Source organism: Ovis aries, chromosome 5 (genome assembly GCF_016772045.2).
Source record: "Ovis aries strain OAR_USU_Benz2616 breed Rambouillet chromosome 5, ARS-UI_Ramb_v3.0, whole genome shotgun sequence".
In the NCBI taxonomy this organism is placed as follows: Eukaryota; Metazoa; Chordata; class Mammalia; order Artiodactyla; family Bovidae; genus Ovis; species Ovis aries.
In genome coordinates this window covers 1,414,545-1,434,251 of record NC_056058.1, presented here as the reverse complement: position 1 = coordinate 1,434,251, position 19,707 = coordinate 1,414,545, and the positions used below count along the sequence as shown (strand labels likewise).

The 19,707-nt window shown below is 44.0% G+C and overlaps 1 protein-coding gene across 1 annotated transcript; it reads right to left on the bottom strand.

Annotated features, from left to right (window-relative positions):
- Positions 1 to 1,260: 1,260 nt before the first annotated feature.
- Positions 1,261 to 3,236, bottom strand: CBY3 (chibby family member 3). The gene is made up of 2 exons (XM_042249428.1): positions 3,187 to 3,236; positions 1,261 to 1,945 (listed from the first exon to the last, which is right to left on the bottom strand). Exons 1-2 carry the CDS (start codon positions 3,234 to 3,236, stop codon positions 1,261 to 1,263), a joined length of 735 nt encoding a protein of 244 aa, XP_042105362.1.
- Positions 3,237 to 19,707: the final 16,471 nt, after the last annotated feature.

Sequence of the window (19,707 nt, the reverse complement as noted above, 5' to 3'; positions counted from 1 at the left end):
TTCATGCATTGGAGAAGGAAATGGCAACCCACTCCAGTGTTCTTGCCTGGAGAATCCCAGGGACGGGGGAGCGTGGTGGGCTGCTGTCTCTGGGGTCACTGAAGCGACTTAGCAAGTAGCAGCAGCAGTCTTTCTCCTGAAAGCAAGTTAGGGTAAGGCAGGACACCCACTTCTCTCAAAGATTTCACGTGGCTCTAGGGAAATGTTTTGGAATCTTACTGGACTTACTGGATGCTGACATCGCCTGTGTATTGTGAGGAAAGGTTGCAGATACCAAAGAGCAGTGTCATCAGCTGCTTGTGCAGCCACATCACTCACAAGTACAACACACTCATGAATGGTACCTGATACCATACCCTGGGCACGGAGAGGGGGCCCCCATATTCGGAGAGAGAACACCCATCTGGAACGGATCTAGAAGAGGTTCAAAAATCAGACACCTACAGGAGGAAACAGTGAAGCTGACCAGGTGACAATAGCCACAAATCAGGCGATTGCTGCTGGGCAAAACCAAGGTCCGTGATGGCTAAATTTCCTGGGTTTTCAGGAGAACACAGAAAATCTGGATTGTTAATGGGAAATCTCCAGATTCGTACGTGTTGGCCACTCACGCAAAACTGTAAAAACGTGGATTGAGCAAATCCTACCTGTGCACTAGACTGGCTCCAGAGAGCGCTTATTTGTACCTCTGACCAGTCATTTTAGAAAGAAGCCGATAAAGTGTCTCACCAAAAGCCGGTACAGCCAGGACGGGGAGGCAGAGCCCAAAGTTTCGAGAAGGCTTCAGTCTGGAAACAGTTTCCAGGTCGTAAAATACATTCTTATCCTGAACTCAGGCTGAAACCCCTCCAGGGAGCGCCTCAAGGAGGGAAAGGCCAAGTGCAAGGTCCTTGACCCGCCCGCCCAACCGCACCCTCCGCGCCTGAGCGCGGGTTTCCCCGCCTCCCGGACTTTGTCCTCCGCCCCTTAGGCCAAGAAAGCCTCCGCAGCCACTGCCTTTCACCGCCTGCCATCCTCGCCCCCTAGACACTGCCTGTTGCCAGCGCGGCTCCCCCTGCGCGTTCCCAGCGGGCCGCTAACATCTTCCTCCACAGCCCTATGGCGTTCTCCCGAGACCGGCTGGGGGTGACTTCCCGGCCCACCACAGGCCGGCAGTGATCTTCCCCGCACGCGCGCAGCGCGCGCAGCGCTCGCCCGGGCCCGCGCGCCGCGCCTGAGGTGACGGGCGAGGTGCGCATGCGCCGCACGGCTTTTATTGCGTCACCGCGACTCTGGAGCCCGCGGCTCGAGCATGGGCAGGCTGCCCGGGCCTTCGCGCTGGCGCATCTTCCTCTGCCAGGAGCACGCCGCGGCAGCCGGGCTGGCCTCGTGGTCGAGCTGCTTCTCCAGCAGGTGCATTCGGGCTGTGGTCTCCGTCAGCATGTCCATAAGCAGTTCCTGCTGCAGCTTCAGGTAGTTGTTCTCCTCCAGCAGCACTTGGCTCTTGACTCGTTGCACCTGCGCCTTCCAGCCCGCGATGGTCTGCGAGGGCAGCTGCGGCCGCCACGCTGGCTGGCCTTCGGCGGTCCACCGTCCGCCGCGGAACACGAAGGCCTCGTCGCTGAGGCGCGTGCGGGGCGAGCCGTAGCTGAGGCCTAGCTCCGCCTGGCGCGTCTGGTGGTCCAGCAGGTAGAAGGTGGACATGGAGGAGATGCGGCGCAGCGGCGGGCGTCGCGGCGAGAAGCGCCGCGAGCAGTGGTCGGTCCAGAACTGCCGCAGCTGCTCCCACAGGCGGCTGGTGTAGCCCCAGCCCAGGCACCCAAAGGCCTCCAGGGCGAGGGCCGGGCGGGCCTTGTCAGGCGCACGGATGCCCGGAGCGTAGCCACGAGGACCCGGGTGACTCGGGCTGCGCCCTTGCCTCTCAAGCCCCGATGTCCAGAATGATAAAGGCGAGCCAGGGGCACTGCTGGGGAGCAAGAGTATGGGTGAGCAACCTGCTCAGGCGAGCTGTTCGACCCCCTGTTCCCTAAAACCACGAGGCCTGGTGGGCAGGGCTCAGGCCTGCGACGGCGCTCAGGGCTACAAGCTGCTGGCCACTGAGGAGTCCATCCCTGCCCGCTCGCCTAGCAGCAGTCTTCCTGGAGACATCTCCAAAGACCACTTTCGGGTCTTGGGGCTAGATAGGCTGATTAAGGACCAGAGCCCTGCTCTCTTGAGTGCTGAGTGGCTGCTGGAAGGGGTTAATAGGCCCTTAGTGAAGGACGGAATGATAGCAGAGGCAAGTAAAGACGCACAGGAATTTTGACAGGTACGTTGTGGGTGGGTAAGGGAGAGCCTCTAGGCAGAGTGAAGGGCTCTGCAAGGCTCCAGTGTTGTGCATGTGAGGAAGAGCTTGGGGTAGGGTCGGTGTAGGGTATTAATAGCAGAAGAGGAAGCTGGAAAGGGAGACCAGGGTGCTCTGTGAGGGTGCTGTACAGGCAGGCTCCAGAGTTTAGACTTCCTTCTGTGGGTTAGAGGGCGCTACTGCAGGACTGCAAACGCAGTGGTAGGTCTACATCCTGAAAAGTATCTGGTGGATGTCTAGCATACCAACAGTGTTATTGCCCTTATCATTCCCTTATTTTACAACTTTGAGCTGACATCTGCTTTGTGCCAGGCTATGGTTTGGGTAGAGGGGTCCCAAGCATAGCCTACGCCCGCCCTCAAGATATTCCTGGTCCATCTGGGAAGCCTGACGTGTGTGTTTAGATCACAGTCCCTTGTAGTCAGTTTGGTGGAGGCATGTGCCATGGGCTAGGACCTGAGCCAACAGTGGTTGTGCAGACTGGGTATGACTTTTATCCCAAGCAGACTACATGCTCAAGGAAGCTAAAGTCCAGGTAACAGACATGTCCCATTCTCCCTTTCCTCACTCGTAAAAGTACTGATTCTGTTGTGTGAGAAAGAGGGCTATGTTTTCTTTTAAATTCCTCTTCGCCCCATGGAGAGTGAAAAGAACCCTGGGGCAGGGTTCCCTCTGTTAGACCTCCATTAATTCAACACACACTTATTTTTCACACAAACCTGGGCAGTACTGTCCCCTAGATCTGGCTCAGGGACATGTCTCTGGAAGACCATGTAGAGCCTTAGGATAGAACCAGGCCCACCCTTGAGGTTGCATCTTTCCAGAGGACCCTTTCCCTATAATCCTCACATGTTGTGCCTCACCTGGAGGACGTGTCGAAGATGCCAAGCTGCTGTCCTAGGCCTGGCCCCATCTCTGAACCACTCAGTTGCTTTTTACCAGCTGTGACTCACAATGCCTCTAGGCCAGATCAGCTAAGCTATAAAACAGACCCCAGGGCACGCCCCTGTATTCATTCAGCACACTTACTGAGGGTCTGCTGTGTTCCAGGCACTGTTCTTAGGGTGGGACAAAGATATTCCCTCATTATTCTTAGATGGGGAGAAGGTCATAAGCAGAACCTAAGAAAAGAATATGTTCGAGGGGGATGAACAAAATAGTCCCTCATGAAGCTAAGCAAGGGTGTCGTGGGTCAGATTTCCCAGAAGCAGAGCCTGGGAATTTTTTGAGGGATTTATTATGGAAGTGACGAAAGCAGGACAGGGTAGGGAGAAAAGGTAAAGCTAAGCAAGAACGTGACCTCAGGTGGAGACTAGCTCTAGTCAGATCTCAGGGAACTGTGCACAATTGTGCCACAGAGTTAAGGCTCCTTACTGCCAAGGAGCCAATCTTTTGTGCCCTTCTTCCCCCACCCACCTCTCATTTCAGTCAGTCATCGCAGGGGTAGCTGTGAGTTGTCAACCAAAAGTTAAGGCACCTATAGGGTGGGTGCACCTCCTGTAAAGGGATCTGTGGGATGTCAGCAGCATAAAAGAGGGACGACGCAAGTAGATAATTGAAATAACTACATTAATAATTTCTGAGTGTGGTACATGCCATGAAGAAAAGAGAAATACAGGAAGTGACTTTAGAACAAAATGAGGGATAGGAACCAATTTAGAATTGGCACTCAGTGAAGGCACTTGATTTTCATCCCTAGACCTGAATGATGAGAAGGGGCTAGAGGTTCAAAGGAGCTGGGCTTATCTGAAGGACAAGTGCTGTGTTGAGCAGTGGAAGGAAATAGAGTCAGCCCTGTTCTCCAAGCATGCCCAGTCAATTGCCATCACCTCTACTTAACTTTCCTTACCCCAAGGATCTCTTACAGGGACGTCCAGTGTCCTGATGGATCTAGAGTCACCCAGCTCCAGGGGCACTCACAATGTAGCAGAACCAAATGGTAGTGCCACCTCCCAGAAAACTTTTTTCTTGAGCAGGTATGATTAACACAATAAACTACACATATTTATAATATACTCTTTGATATGTTTGGATAATTTGATATAAGAAATCATCACCAAAATCAAGATAATGAAGATATCCATTACTTTCAGAAGTCTCTGCTCCCATGACTATATATATTAGTTTGTATTTTCTAGACTTTTCTATAAATAGAATTACTTAGTATTTACTTTATTTCTACAGCATAATTATTTTAGGTTGAAATTCATTCATTTTTTAGTCAGTAGTAATCCATTACTTGGAAATACCACAGTTTATTTTTCCATCTACCTGTTGATGGAAGTTTGGGTTGTTCCCATTGAGGGGCTATCTGTATAAGGTCTTTGTGTGGCATATACTTCAGTTTTTCTTGAGTAAATACCTAGGAATAGGATGGCTAGGTAATATGACATGTATGTTTACTTTTTTGTGAAGTTACCAGTTTTCCCAAAATGGTTGTACCATATCCCCACCAGCAGTGAAAAAGTTTGTCTTCCTGTTCCTCCGCATACTTGCCAACAGTTAGTATGATAAATCCTTTTAATTTTAGTTATTCTAGTGGGTGTGTCTAAATTGTGATTCTGATTTCTCTATTGGCTGATAATGTTGAGTGTCTTTTCATGTGTTTATTTGTTACCCACCTTGCTGTTCATCAGTCACATGATGAACAATAAAGTTCAGTTCAGTCGCTCAGTCCTGTCCAACTCTGCGACCCCATGGACTACAGCACGCCAGGCTTCCCTGTCCATGACCAACTCCCTGAGCTTGCTCAAACTCATGTCCATCGGGTTGGTGATGCCATCCAACCATCTCATCCACTGTCATCCCCTTCTCCTCCCACCTTCAATCATTCCCAGCATCAGGGTCTTTTCAAATGAGTCAGTTCTTCGCATCTTGTGGCCAAAGTTTTGGAGGTTCAGCTTCAGTATCAGTCCTCCCGGTGAATATTCAGGACTGATTTCCTTTATAATGGAATGGTTGGATCTCCTTGCTGTCCAGGGGACTCTCAAGAGTCTTCTACAACACCACAGTTCAAAAGCATCAATTCTTTGGCACTCATCTTTCTTTACAGTCCAACTCTCACATCCATACATGACTACTGAAAAAACCAAAGGTTTGACTAGATGGACCTTTGTTGGCAAAGTAATGTCTCTGCTTTTTAATATGCTGTCTAAGTTAGTCATAACTTTTCTTCCAAGGAGCAAGCATCTTTTAATTTCATGCTTGCAGTCACCATCTGCAGTGGTTTTGGAGCCCAACAAAATAAAGTCTCTCACTGTTTCCTTTGTTTCCCCATCTATTTCCCATGAAGTGATGGGACCGGATGCCATGATCTTCATTTTCTGAATGTTGAGTTTTAAGGCAACTTTTTCACTCTTCTCTTGCACTTTCATCAAGAGGCTGTTTAGTTCTTCTTTGCTTTCTGCCATAAGTGTGGTGTCATCTGCATATCTGAGGTTACTGATATTTCTCCCGGCAATCTTGATTCTAGCTTGTGCTTCATCCAGCCCAGCGTTTCTCATGATGTACTCTGCATATAAGTTAAATAGGCAGGGTAATAGTATACAGCCTTGACGTACTCCTTTTCCTATTTGGAACCAGTTTGTTGTTCATGTCCAGTTCTAACTGTTGCTTCTTGACCTGCATTCAGATTTCAGGAGTCAGGTAAGGTGGTCTGGTATTCCTATCTCTTGAAGAATTTTCCACAGTTTGTTGTGATCCACACAGTTAAAGGCTTTGGCATAGTCAATAAAGCAGAAATAGACATTTTTCTGGAACTCTCTTGCTTTTTTGACGATCCAGCGGATGTTGGCAATTTGCTCTCTTGTTCCTCTGCCTTTTCTAAATCCAGCTTGAACATCTGGAAGTTCACAGTTCATGTACTATTGAACCCTGGCTTGGAGAATTTTGAGCATTACTCTGCTAGCGTGTGAGATGAGTGCAATTGTGCAGTAGTTTGAACATTCTTTGGCATTGCCTCTCTTTGAGATTGGAATGAAAACTGTGACCACTGTTGAGTTTTCCCAATATGCTGGCATGTTGAGTGCAACACTTTCACAGCATCATCTTTTAGGATTTGAAATAGCTTAACTGGAATTCCATTATCTTCACTAGCTTTGTTCTTAGTGATGCTTCCTGAGGACCGCTTGACTTCGCATTCTGAACAATAAAGACATACCTGCAAACAGTGAAGGAAGGCTGCCGCTAAGTCGCTTCAGTCGTGTCCAACTCTGCAACCCCACAGACGGCAGCCCACTAGGCTCCCCCGTCCCTGGGATTCTCCAGGCAAGAACACTGGAGTGGGTTGCCATTTCCTTCTCCAATGCATGAAAGTGAAAAGTGAAAGTGAAGTCGCTCAGCTGTGTCCGACTCTTAGCAACCCCATGGACTTCAGCCTACCAGGCTCCTCCATCCATGGGATTTTCCAGGCAAGAGTACTGGAGTGGGGCGCCACTGCCTTCTCTGGAGGGAAGGCTAGTCTTTCATAAATGGTGCTGAGTCAACTTGTCATCCATATGGAAAAACACTAGCAACAAAAATTAACTAAAAATGGAACACAAAATGTAAAGTTAAATGGTGAAATGTCTAGCTTCACAAAGCATTCTTAAATATCACACAAAAAGAATGACTCTCCAAAGTAAAAATTGATAAATTGGACTTTGTTCTTATCTTTTGCCCTTTGTTTTTTTAAACTGGATTGTTTCATTGAGTATAAGGAGTTCTTTAATATTAGAAAAACATCTGTCAGATATGTTTTGCAGATATTTTTCCTCAGTCTCTGACTTGCCTATTAAAGCAAAAGTTTTTAATTTGAATAAAGTCCAGTATATCAATTTTTACTTTTGAGTCATGCTTTTCATGTAATATTTAAGAATGCTTTGCCGTACTAGAAATTTTGCTGTTTTAACTTTACATTTTGTGTCCCATTTTCAGTTAATTTTTGTTGATAGTGTTTTTCATATGGATGACAAGCTGACTCAGCACCATTTATAGAAGATTAGCCTTCCCTCACTATTTGCGGTTACGTCTTTTTTGTTCCTCATGTGACTGTGTATGTATGACTGTTTCTGGGCTCTGTGTGCTCTTCTATTGATCTTTTTATTCTTGTACCAATACTGTATTTTCTTAATTATTGTTTACAGTAAATCTTTATCTGGGAATGTAAGTCCTCAAACTTTTTTTTGAAGATTGCTTTGGTTTTCTAGGTCCTTGGAATTTTCATATAATTTTAATTCCATATAATTGAATTTCTGTCCTAATTTTAGAATTAGAATGTCAGTTTCCACAAATAAATCCTTATGCTCACTGTTCAGAGTTCTCTCTTATCATCAGGATAAGCTTGAATCAGCCCTCAGAAGGTTGTCTGAAAACATGGAATCAGAGCCCAGGAATGTTTTAGTCCAGCCAATCCCACTTTCCCCTTCTCTTCCTCAGTCCCTCTTCTGCTCTCCCCTAGTTGTGTCTGTGTTATTAAAACTAATTTTCATTTATACTCATGACATTTCAGGAAAATCCTGAGTGGTCATCAGAAATGGTATACAGCAACTTTCAATTTCCCTTATTCCCATGGTCTGCAAAAAAGGAAAAGCTACAAAACCCAAGGAAGTCTTTTTTGATGGTCTGAACAGAAGAAGTTTAGAGGAGGAATAATTCCGACTTAACATGTTAACTCCTTTCACAAGCAGACCTTACGTTTGAAGAAATTTAATGAAAAATATAAATTTTTTTTTGGCCACACAGTGCTACATGCAAGATCACAGTTCTCCAACCTGGGATCAAACCCATCCTTCCCGCCAAAAGTGGAAGTGTGGAGCCCCAACCACTGAACTGCCAGGGAAGTCCTGAAAACTATAGAATTTAAGGATCCGCAATCAATAACAATGGTTCCTGGCTTCTTTGAGGGACTTGGTCTCCAAGTCACTGAAAAGACCAGACTTGGAGCCTTTGAGGAAAGGAGTAAAGAAATCAGATCTCGACAGGCCTGAGTTTAAGGACATAAAGGTCATTCTGATGGCACAGAGAAAAGGAAGGAGGTCCTAAAAAAGAATTTTATTTTCTTCACAGCTATAGTAGCTATAAATATCAGTGGATCCCTTCTCTTAGCAACCAAGAATACTTCTAAAGCCATGAAAGCAAAATCTTGTTCACCCGCAGGATCATTTCAACCCAATTTCTAAGATAATCTGTTAGTAATATTTACCCTTCCCTGAAATAATGAAGGGTTGTTTGTGCTAATAGTAGCTTTTAAAAACATAAATATTTGCATTTATATTAAATCTGATAGAAACTAATTCAAGTAGTACAGAAAAAGGAAAACATAGTTATACAAAATACACATGCCTTCATTTTCCAATCGGTTGCCTGAGGTGACCTCTAAAAATGATACTCTCTTCACTTGACCCAGAAAACCTCACAAAATCATGCAGATCAAGAGGTTCAGATCTTTGTGTTCACTTTAAGAACATTCGTGAAACTGCCCGGGTCATTAAGGGTGTGCATATCCAAAAAGCCACCAAGCGTCTGAAGGAGGTCACTTTAAAGAAGCAGTGTGTACCATTCCATCGTTACAATGGTGGAGTTGGTAGGTGTGCACAGGCCAAACAGTGGGGCTGGACGCAGGGTCGGTGGCCCAGAAAGAGTGCTGAAGCTTTACTGTACATGCTCAAAGATGCAGAGAGTAATGCTGAACTTGAGGGCTTAGATGTAGATTCTCTGGTCATTGAGCGCATCCAGGTGAACAAAGCCCACAGGACTTCCAGAGCTCATGGTCGGATCAATCCATACACGAGCTCTCCTTGCCACATGGAGATGACCCTTACTGAAAAAGAAAAGATTTTTTTCTAAACCAGAAGAGGAGGTTGCACAGAACAAAAAGATATCCCAGAAGAAACTGAAGATACAAAAACGTATGGCCCGGGAATAAATGCCACAAAAAATAAATGCAAATAAAAGTAAAACCCAAAATACACATGCTTCACCTTGTACCTCCACTTTCTGCAAGGTGCCTTTTTAGAAAGAACAACATTAGCAGGAAAGAATGCCCATCCCCTGTTTGGTTCACACTTCCCTTGGGCTTTTTCTTCTTGTAGCTTCTCCTTCAGCCTTCCTCTTGGGCTTGGTGATTTCAGCAGGGCTGAGATGCAGTACAAGGGGGGACTGTGGTGGTGATCTAGGGGTTGCTATTGCTTCCTCTCATACCTACGCTGCCTTAAAATTAGTTACCTCCACGTTCTTTGGAATCTGTAATACTCTGCGGAAAATGTTTAAATTTTCTGTTTAAAAAAAATAACTGAGTCATATGGGAGTTCTATTTCTAGTTTTTTAAGGAATCTCCACACTGTTTTCCATAGTGGCTCTACCAGTTTGCTCCACCAACAGTGTAAGAGGGTTCCCTTTTCTCCACACCCTCTCCAGCATTTATTGCTTGTAGACTTTTGGATAGCAGCCATTCTCACTGGCGTGAAGTGGTACCTCATTGTGGTTTCGATTTGCATTTCTCTGAAAATGAGTGATGTTGAGCATCTTTTCATGTGTTTGTTAGCCATCTGTATGTCTTTGGAGAAATGTCCGTTTAGTTCTTTGGCCCATTTTTTGATTGGGTCATTTATTTTTCTGGAATTGAGCTGCAGGAGTTGCTTGTATATTTTTGAGATTAATTATTTGTCAGTTGATTCATTTGCTGTTATTTTCTCACGTTCTGAAGGCTGTCTTTTCACCTTGCTTATAGTTTTCCTTCATTGTGCAAAAGCTTTTAAGTTTAATTAGGTCCCATTTGTTTATTTTTGCTTTTATTTCCATTACTCTGGGAGGTGGGTCATAGAGGATCCTGCTGTGATTTATGTTGGAGAGTGTTTTGCCTATGTTTTCCTCTAGGAATTTTATAGTTTCTGTTCTTAGGTTTAGATCTTTAATCCATTTTGAGTTTATTTTTGTGTATGGTGTTAGAAAGTGGTCTAATTTCATTCCTTTACAGGTTGTTGACCAGTTTTCCCAGCACCACTTGTTGAAGAGATTGTCTTTTCTCCGTTGTATATTTTTGCCTCCTTTGTCAAAGATAAGGTGTCCATAGGTGCGTGGATTTATCTCTGGGCTTTCTATTTTGTTGCCACTGCTGGTCATACACACTGAGGAAACCAGAATTGAAAGAGACACGTGTACCCCAATGTTCATCGCAGCACTGTTTATAATAGCCCAGACATGGAAGCAACCTAGATGTCCATCAGCAGATGAATGGATAAGAAAACTGTGGTACATATACACAATGGAGTATTACTCAGCCATTAAAAAGAATACATTTAAATCAGTTCTAATGAGGTGGATGAAACTGGAGCCTATTATACAGAGTGAAGTAAGTCAGAAAGAAAAACAACAATACAGTATACTAACACATATATATGGAGTTTAGAAAGATGGTAACAATAACCCTGTATGCGAGGCAGCAAAAGAGACACAGATGTATAGAACAGTCTTTTGGACTCTGTGGGAGAAGGTGAGGGTGGGATGATTTGAGAGAATATCATTGAAACATGTATATTATCATATGTGAAACAGATCACCAGTCCAGGTTCGATGCATGAGACAGGGTGCTCAGGGCCGGTGCACTGGGATGACCCAGAGGGATGGGATGGGGAGGGAAGTGGGCAGGGGGTTCAGGATGGGGAACATGTGTACACCCGTGGTGAATTCATGTGAATGTATGGCAAAAACCACTACAGTATTGTAATTAGCCTCCAATTAAATAAATTAAAAATAAATAAAAATGAATAATTCTTAAAATAAAATTTAAAAATAACTGAAAAAAAGTATTGATGATGTTCTGTCTGCTCTACACAACCACCAGGAAGCGCCCCAGAACCTGAGAATTTTCACCTGGGTTTGAATGATGGCGGCTCACCAGAGGGCAAGGCAGGCAGACAGGCATGAGAGCACTGAATTTCCCTATGAATGGAAGATTTCAAGGTCTTCTGAAGAGTGGAAAGTGGACTGAGAATGTGCATCATGGTACAGGACAATGCATGTGCCAGCTGAACTTGAAAACATCTGCCTCAGGTCATTGGAAGCAGATGGCAAGTCAAATAGCACTTACTTTCAGCAGAAAAACATGTTTTGTTGTCCTATATAAGTATTAATTTGAATGTTTTATAGGTAATTTAAAAGTCATGGTTTTACATTTGTGTAAGTATGCTTATGTTTTTAGGTATTTAAACAAGAATGTGTGGTGGGTTAATATTTTGATTAGCCCATGCACAGTTGTCCTGAATATTCCTTTTTACACAGGCCTATTACCATTTAAATGAAAATCTGAGGCTTTCTTCAGAAAACAGAATTATTTGGAGGCTTCTAACTTTCAAAATAGGCTCTATAGGCTATAAATAACTCTGAACAATCATCTTGAATTGTGAGAGCCTGGCTTTTTTTTTTTTTTTTTTGCCATGCTGTGGGGATTGTGGCATCTCCGTTCAGTTCCCCAACCTCGACTGAACCTGGTCACAGCAGTGAAAGTACCAAATCCTAACCACTAGACCACCAGGGAGCTCCCCTGGCCTGTTTTTGTTTTTTTTTTACGTTGTGAATTTTAAAACTGTGCAAGGAGGACTTCCCTGGTGGTACCGTGGTTAGGAATCCGCCTGCCAGTGCAGGGAACCCAGGTCTGATCCCCATTCTAGGAAGATTCCACATGCTGCGGGGTGACTGAGCGCTTGTGTCACAAGTCACAACTGTTGAGCCCGCATGCCGCAGCTCCTAAAGCCTCACGTGCCTAGAGCCTGTGCTCAGCAAGAGAAGCAAATGCGATGAAAAACCTATGCTGGCCAAAACTAGAAAAAGCCTGAGCACAGCCAAAAATAAATAAAAAATAAGTAAAAACTGGGCAAGGAAAAAAATTTTTTTCAAGATAACTTGTGCAGAGAACAATGTACACTTTAGATTCTCTTACACTCAACATTTTACCGTATTTCCTGTGTCATTTGTGAGCCTTTTATATGCATCGTGGCTCTTTGCACCTAAATGCTTCCGTGTGTATTCTCTTTACATAACCATGATACACAGTTACAACCACAATGCAGTTACCAACCTTATACATTTATGTTGATATACTACTTTATAATCAATCATCCATATTTCAGTTTTGTCAGCTTACTGATAATGTCCTTTATGGCATTTTTTCCTTCTAGAACAGGATCCTGTCTAGGGACAGGCATTGCATTTTTTTTTTTTTTTTTTACTTTATTTTACTTTTACAATACTGTATTGGTTAGGCATTGCATTTAAATGTTGCAAAGGAACCTTCCCTACTGTGGGCACTTTTAAGACCATTTAAATCTCCTGTTGCTCAAAATTCCCCCTAAAGTTAGCATCCTTTGGTGACTCTTACATGATCCCATCTTTACCTTTATAATTGCCAAATTATGCTTTTCCCACACTAGCATTCACTTTATAGTAATCGGCCCTCAGCAAGAGCTCTTCCTTCTCCTCTGTTGGTATTGCGAGATAATAGAAAATATATATGTCAGTCTCTGCCCCCAATTTCTGGCACAGAGTTCCTAAAACCCTTGTAATTTCCTAAGTGTTAAGAGCATTAGGCATATCTTTTGTTTTCACATATGGTCTTTGACCCCTGTTCCTGACACAGTTCTTGAGGTACAGCAGTGTCTTTTGGGCTAACGAAATGAGTCACGGTGCACCCCTAGATGGGAGCTGTTCACCGCAAAGAGTGGTGAACCATGAACTCCCAGCCCCTCCTCCCCTCCGCCATTCTCCAGAGAGGAGAGGCGCTGGAAACGGGCTTAATGATTGATCATGCTGCCATAAAAATCCCTTAAGTACTGGGTTCAGAGTGTGTCCAGGTTGGCGAACACGTCCATGTTCTGGGAAGGTGACAGGGGTGAGACTGTGCTCCAGACCCTCCCATGCCTCAGCCTGCTTATCTCATCTGACTGTCCATCACCCTTTAATAAACTGATAGATGCAAGTAAGTGTGTCTGCACTCTGTGAGCTGTTCTAGTAATGATCACATCCAAGGGGAGGAAGGCGTGGATACCTCAAATGTATAGTCAGGTCAGACTGGAATTGTGGGTAACGTGAGGATTCACTACTTTCAATTAGCATCTGAACTGGAGTCAGTCTTATGGAACTAAGTCCTTAGCCTGTAGGATCTGACACTTGCTGTCTTCAAGGGGGTAGTGTCAGAAGTGAGTTACATGGTGGGACCCAGTTGATGCCACAGAATTGCTTGGCATGGGGAAATTCCTACACGTCTGGCGTAGGAAGTGTGGTGGTACTGTGATGGTAAAGAAGAAACATAGGAGGAGTCTAATTTTTTCTTTATAGATATAGACCTATTAAGGCTTCCCTGGTGGCTCAGATGGTAAAGAATCTGCTTGCAGTGCAGGAGACCCAGGTTTGATCCCTCAGTCCAGAAGATCCCCTGAAGAAGGGAATGGCTATGTTGCCAAAATCTTGGCTTTTTGTGCACCAATGCCAAATAGAAATATGGAGACAGAGTTATGGAGGAGAAAGAGTAGCTTTATTATTTTGCCAGGCAAAGGGGGAAGACAGCAGGCTACCACCTCAAGAGTTGTGCCCCTCTCTCTGCTGAGTGAGTGAAAGTCGCTCAGTCCTGTCTGACTCTGCGACCCCATGGACTGTACCTACGTCCATGAAATTCTCCAGGCCAGAATACTGGAGGGGGTAGCCTTTCCCTTCTCCAGGGGATCTTTCTAACCCAGGGATCAAACCCAGGGATCAAACCCAGGTCTCCCGCATTGCAGGCGGATTCTTTACCAGCTGAGCCACAAGGGAAGCCCCCTCTCTGCTGAGTAGGGAAAGGTTATATAGTCAGGCAGGAGTATGTGATTAAGGATCAAGGCAGTAACAGTCTATTCTTTCTTGCTGCTGTCAAGTTAGGGTGTGTGCAGTGGTCTAGTTTCCCAGTCTTGATGAGCCTCTCTGATCCTTTAATCTTGCCTCAGGTGGTTTCATCGCTATTCTTCCTTTGATTAGCAACTCTTCTGCCCTTTTGGAACTGAGAGGTCATGAATGCTGGAGTATTCCCTATAAGAAATCAGGGACAAAAAGGTCTCCATGTCCACAGACTCCACTCTCTGGAGTCCCACAGAGTCCTGCTCAGCATCAGCTACCCACTCCAGTATTCTTGCCTGGAGAAGTCCATGGACAGAGGAGCCTGGTAGGCTGCAGTCCATGGGGTCGCAAACAGATGGACATGACTAGGACTTTTACAGACTTATTAATTTCTATTTTTCTTTTCCTTTTTAAAAATGTGCTTACAGTTCTCTTTTTCAGTGGTTTATAGCTCATTTATTTTGATTCTCAGATGGCTGGGCCCTCCCCCAGAGATTCTGATGTAATGTCTAGAGGTATAGCTTGGGCACTAGGATTTTAAAAGCTTTCCAGGGGACTTCCCTGGAAGTCCATCAGTTGAGACTCAGTGCTTTCAATGCAGAGGACACAGGTTCGACCCCTACTTGGGGAACTATGATCCCACATGCCTCACAACATGGCCAAGATAATTAAATAATAAAAAGCTTTCCAGGTAATTCCAGTGTGCAGCCAAGGCAAAAAGCAAAACACAAAGCAAAAACCTTAAAATGTAAAACACAGAGACCAAAGCATGGAGAACGAAAAAAGCTGAGAGAAAACACATAGAGAAAACAGTTGTCAATTAAAAGGTGGTCTGGTGCAGTGAGGAGATCAGCTGATTTTCTCCTCAGAAAATAACTATGAGAATGGGAGGGAAATTTTTTTTGAAAGATTTCGGGTTCTGAAAATTGACCAAAAGTCACTGAGAAATTGAGAAGCATTTATTTATCCATGAAAAACTTCTGAAATCTGGTTAGAACAGTGAGCACCTGTGGCATTCTTGTCTGGGGCTGCTCCCATTCCCATAGCTTGGGCGTGAGGGTAGCTGTCCCAAAACTGGGTGGTGGTGGCCTAGTCGCTCAGTCGTGTCCGACTCCTGTGACCCCAGGGACTGTAGCCCGCCAGGCTCCTCTGTCCATGGGATTCTCCAGGCAAGAATACTGGAGTGGGTTGCCATTCCCTTCTCAAGTTCTGTGTCTTCAAAACTGGGGAGGCTGCACAAATCAGCAGCTTCTGTCTGAGGGAGCTCACTGAATCTGAAATAAATCACAGTGAGATACCACTCTACATCCACTGAAATGGCTGTAATCAAAAAGACAGGGGATAGCTGGTGTTGGTGATGATGTAGAGAAACTGAAACCCTCCAACATGGGAATGTAGAATGAGCAGCCAATTTGGAAAACAATTCTATTCCTATGTACTACCCCAAAGAACATGTCCATATACAGACTTGTTCAATAAACAAGGATGTCATAGTCATCAGCAATTGAAGCCCTCCAGAGTGGAGGAACCCTGAGGAAACTCAGGAAAGAAAAGAATACCTGTCATCTAGCCGACATCAGACTGCAGCCATTCCACATGGTGAGCCCCGAGGAAACTCAGGATGTGAAAACAGGATACTAGTCCCAGATAGCTGAAGAACATATCAAAGGAATGATTCAGTGAGTCCAGACTCTTGCATCTTTCCATACAGAGAAAAGTGCTAAGTTCCTTAACTTGACATAGCTGGTTTCTTTAATTAACAGTAGTCTTTTGATGTACCCAGACTACCTGGCTTTTGCTGCTAAACTCCTATATATACCCTTGCCTCCTTGAAGCGGTTTCTCAGAGCTATCTGAAATGTTTTCTCCTGGGCTGTAGTCCTCATTTTCCCCCAAATAAAACTTAATTTGTAACTCACACTGTGAAATTTTTTTTCAACATATGCAATATAATATTCAACAATAAAAAAGAATCAATCCTTGATACATTCTACAACATTAATTAAGTGCAGAAATATTATGCTAAGTGACAGAAGTCAGATATGGTTCCATTAACATGAAATATCTGGAAAAGGGAGAAAGCAGTTTCATGGTTGCTTTGGTTGGCTGGGAATTAACTACAAATGAGGAGCAAAATACTTTTTAAATGATGGAGTTACTCTAAAATTGAATTTTGGTAACTTCCATAAATTTACTAAAAATCAATGAATCATTCACTTACAGTGGGCAAACTTTATAGAATTTTAATTATATTTCAATCAAGTTAAACTATGTGAGAGTAGAATAAAAATACTTTCAGATGTGCAAGATTTCAAAAACAATTACGACACTTTCTTTGGATGGATCTAACTATCAATTGAGGCAGTAAACCAAGAAAAAGTGAAGATGTTGGGTTTTAAGGGGAAAATAAAATATATGTTAATACAAAGAGTGGTACACCGTGTCCATAGCAGTTTTATATCATATAGCCAGAAACTAGGAACAGCCCAGGTGTCTATTACCTGGTTAAAATATAAAGAAACTGTGGCATACTTGTACAATACACCACTACTCAGCAATTAGAAGCAACAAATTACTGATACATGTTACAACACAGATGAGGATCTGCAAACAATATGTTAAGTAAGCCAGATAGAAAACACTATATACTATATAATTACATTTATATGAGGCTCTAGAAATGACCAATCTTTTCTGTAGTAGAAGAAAGCAAATCAATTTTTTGCCCGATGCTAGTGGTGGGGATGGAATGAATATTATGTGATATAATAAAAAATTTTTAGTTTTTATTCTGAGTTCCTGGCACAGAACTTCTAAAACCCTTGGCATTCCTGAGTGATGAGTATCTTTTGTTATTCATAATGAGCCCCTTCCACCAACACCTGAGTTTATGCTAATCAGGTGGTTATTGCTGGGTCCCTTGATAACTTCCTGATAGGGGCTGGTTGCTAGAGAAACCAAACCAAGTGATTAGAAGAGTGGAATTTTCAGCTCCACTTCTGACCTCTAAGGAGGGGAAAGGGTTGGAGATTGAGTGCAATCACCAGTGGCCAATGATTTACTAATCATGCCTACTCAGAGGACTTCCATCAGTTCAGTCCAGTTTAGTTGCTCAGTCCTGTTCAACTCTTTGCGACCCCATGGAATGCAGCACACCAGGCTTCCCTGTCCATCACCAACTCCCTGAGCTTGCTCAAAATCATGTCCATTGAGTCGGTGATGCCATCCAACCATCTCATCCTCTGTCATCCCCTTCTCCCGCCTTCAATCTTTTCCAATATCAGAGTCTTTTCAAGTGAGTCAGTTCTTCGCATCAGATGGCCAAAGTATTGGAGCTTCAGCTTCAGCATCAGTCCTTTCAATGAATATTCAGGACTGATTTCCTTTAGGATGGACTGGCTGGATCTCCTTGCAATCCAAGGGACTCTCAAGAGTCTTCTCCAATGCCACAGTTCAAAAGCATCAATTCTTCAGAGCTCAGTTTTCTTTATGGTCCAACTCTCACATCCATACATGACCACTGGAAAAACCATAGCCTTGACTAGACAGACCTTTTTTGGCAAAGTAATGTCTCTGCTTTTTAATATGCTGTCTAGGTTGGTCATAAATTCTCTTCCAAGGAGCAAGCATCTTTTAATTTCATGGCTGCAGTCACCATCTGCAGTGATTTTGGAGCCCAACAAAGTAAAGCCTTCACTGTTTCCGTTGCTTCCCCATCTATTTGCAATGAAGTGGTGGGACCAGATGCCATGATCTTAGTTTTCTGCATGTTGAGTTTTAAGCCAACTTTTTCACTCTCCTCTTTCACTTTCATCAAGAGGCTCTTTAGTTCCTCTTTGCTTTCTGCCATAAGGGTGGTATCATCTGCATATCTGAGGTTACTGATTATTCTCCCAGAAATCTTGATTCCAGTTTGTGCTTCATCCACCTCAGCATTATTCATGATGTATTCTTCGTATAAGTTAAATAAGCTAGTTGACAATATACAGCCTTGACGTACTCCTTTCCCTATTTGGAACCAGTCTGTTGTTCCATGTCCAGTTCAAACTGTATACAGATTTCTCAGGAGGCAGGTAAGGAGTTCTGCTATTCCCATCTCTATTAGAATTTTCCACAGTCTGTTGCGATCCATACAGTCAAAAGCTTTGGTGTAGTCAATAAAGCACAAGTAGATGTTCCTCTGGAATTCTTTCTTTTTCTATGATCCAACAGATGTTGGCGATTTGACCTCTGGTTCCTCTGCCTCCTCTAAATCCAGTTTGAACATCTGGAAATTCTCGATTCATGTACTGTTGAAACCTAGGTTGTAGAATTTTGAGCATTACTTTGCTAGCAAGGGAGATGAGTGCAATTGTGCTTCTGTAATCCTCCTTCCATAAAACCCCTAAGTAATGGTGTTTGGAGAGCTTCTGCCTTGTTCAGCACATGCGGGTACTGGGAGGTTGGCATGCCTGCAGTGGCTATAGAAGCTCTACACATTCACACACATATACACCCATAACTTGCCCTATGCATTTTTCTATTTGGCTGTTCCTTAGTGGTAGCTTTTTACTTTAGTAAACCTGTCATAGCAAGTTAAAGTATTTTCCTGGGCTCTCTGTGTTGTTCTTGGAATCTGAAGAGGTGGTCATGGGAACCCCCAAATTTGTAGTTGGTCAAGGTGACCTGTGGGTAGCCTGTGTACCTCACCTGCAGCTGAGGGTCTGATGTGGGGGCAGTCTTACCCTTTCAACCTGTGGTGTCTGAGATTAACTGGGTAGTCAGCGTCAAAATTGAGTTGAACTTGTTACCAAGTCCAAGCTCACTCTGCTTGGCCCACAGGACACACCAGTAAGTCTGCAAGATGAGGTGTTAAGCCTTGTAGACCTAGAAGATGGAAGACTTATGTCTCAAAATTACCGTCTTATCTGGGTTTGGATGCCAGTTTCTTTTATAGAACAGAGAGACAGGTAGGTGAGGAGGTAAAGAAAAAAGGCCATTAATCTTAGAAATATCTTCTGGAATGGCCAGCCTGCAGGTATTTGTCCTCACCTTCTTAACATTATGCTTTAGCAGAAAAATCCCTAGCAGGACCAACAGTTCCATTCTGTCTTGGGCCCAGACCCAGGATTCCCAGGATCAGCTGAGGCTGAAGCCCCCCGCTTTTAGGGCTCTGTACTTTACCACCGGTCATCTGGGCTGACATCTCATTGTTGCCTCTGGTTGTTCTTTCCCTAGATTTCTGAGTCCTGTGGTACAGTCTTCAGCATCACATTTAATGCTTTTGTTTCTAGACATCCTGTCATTCCCTAACTCTGCCCTTTAATCAACTTCAAGAAGTAGCTTCCTAACCAGACTCATAGCTGGTAGTTTCTCTCTCTTTTGGACTCCCAGGAATAATATTAAAATAAAGCTTCCCTAGGGAATTTCCTGTTTTTCCAGTGGTTAGGACTTGGCTTTTTCACTGTCAGGACCGGGTTTGATTTCTGGTTGGGAAACTAGGATCCTGCATGCCATATGCTGTGTCCAAATTAAAAAATAATCATTATAATGCTTCCCTAAGTA

Bases quoted from the DNA above. Each gene is read 5' to 3' on its own strand.
- CBY3 (XM_042249428.1), bottom strand. From the start codon at position 3,236: ATGGGGCCAGGCCTAGGACAGCAGCTTGGCATCTTCGACACGTCCTCC. The intron at 1,946-3,186 runs GTGAGGCACAAC...CTTGCTCCCCAG, and splicing joins ATCTTCGACACGTCCTCCAG to CAGTGCCCCTGGCTCGCCTT.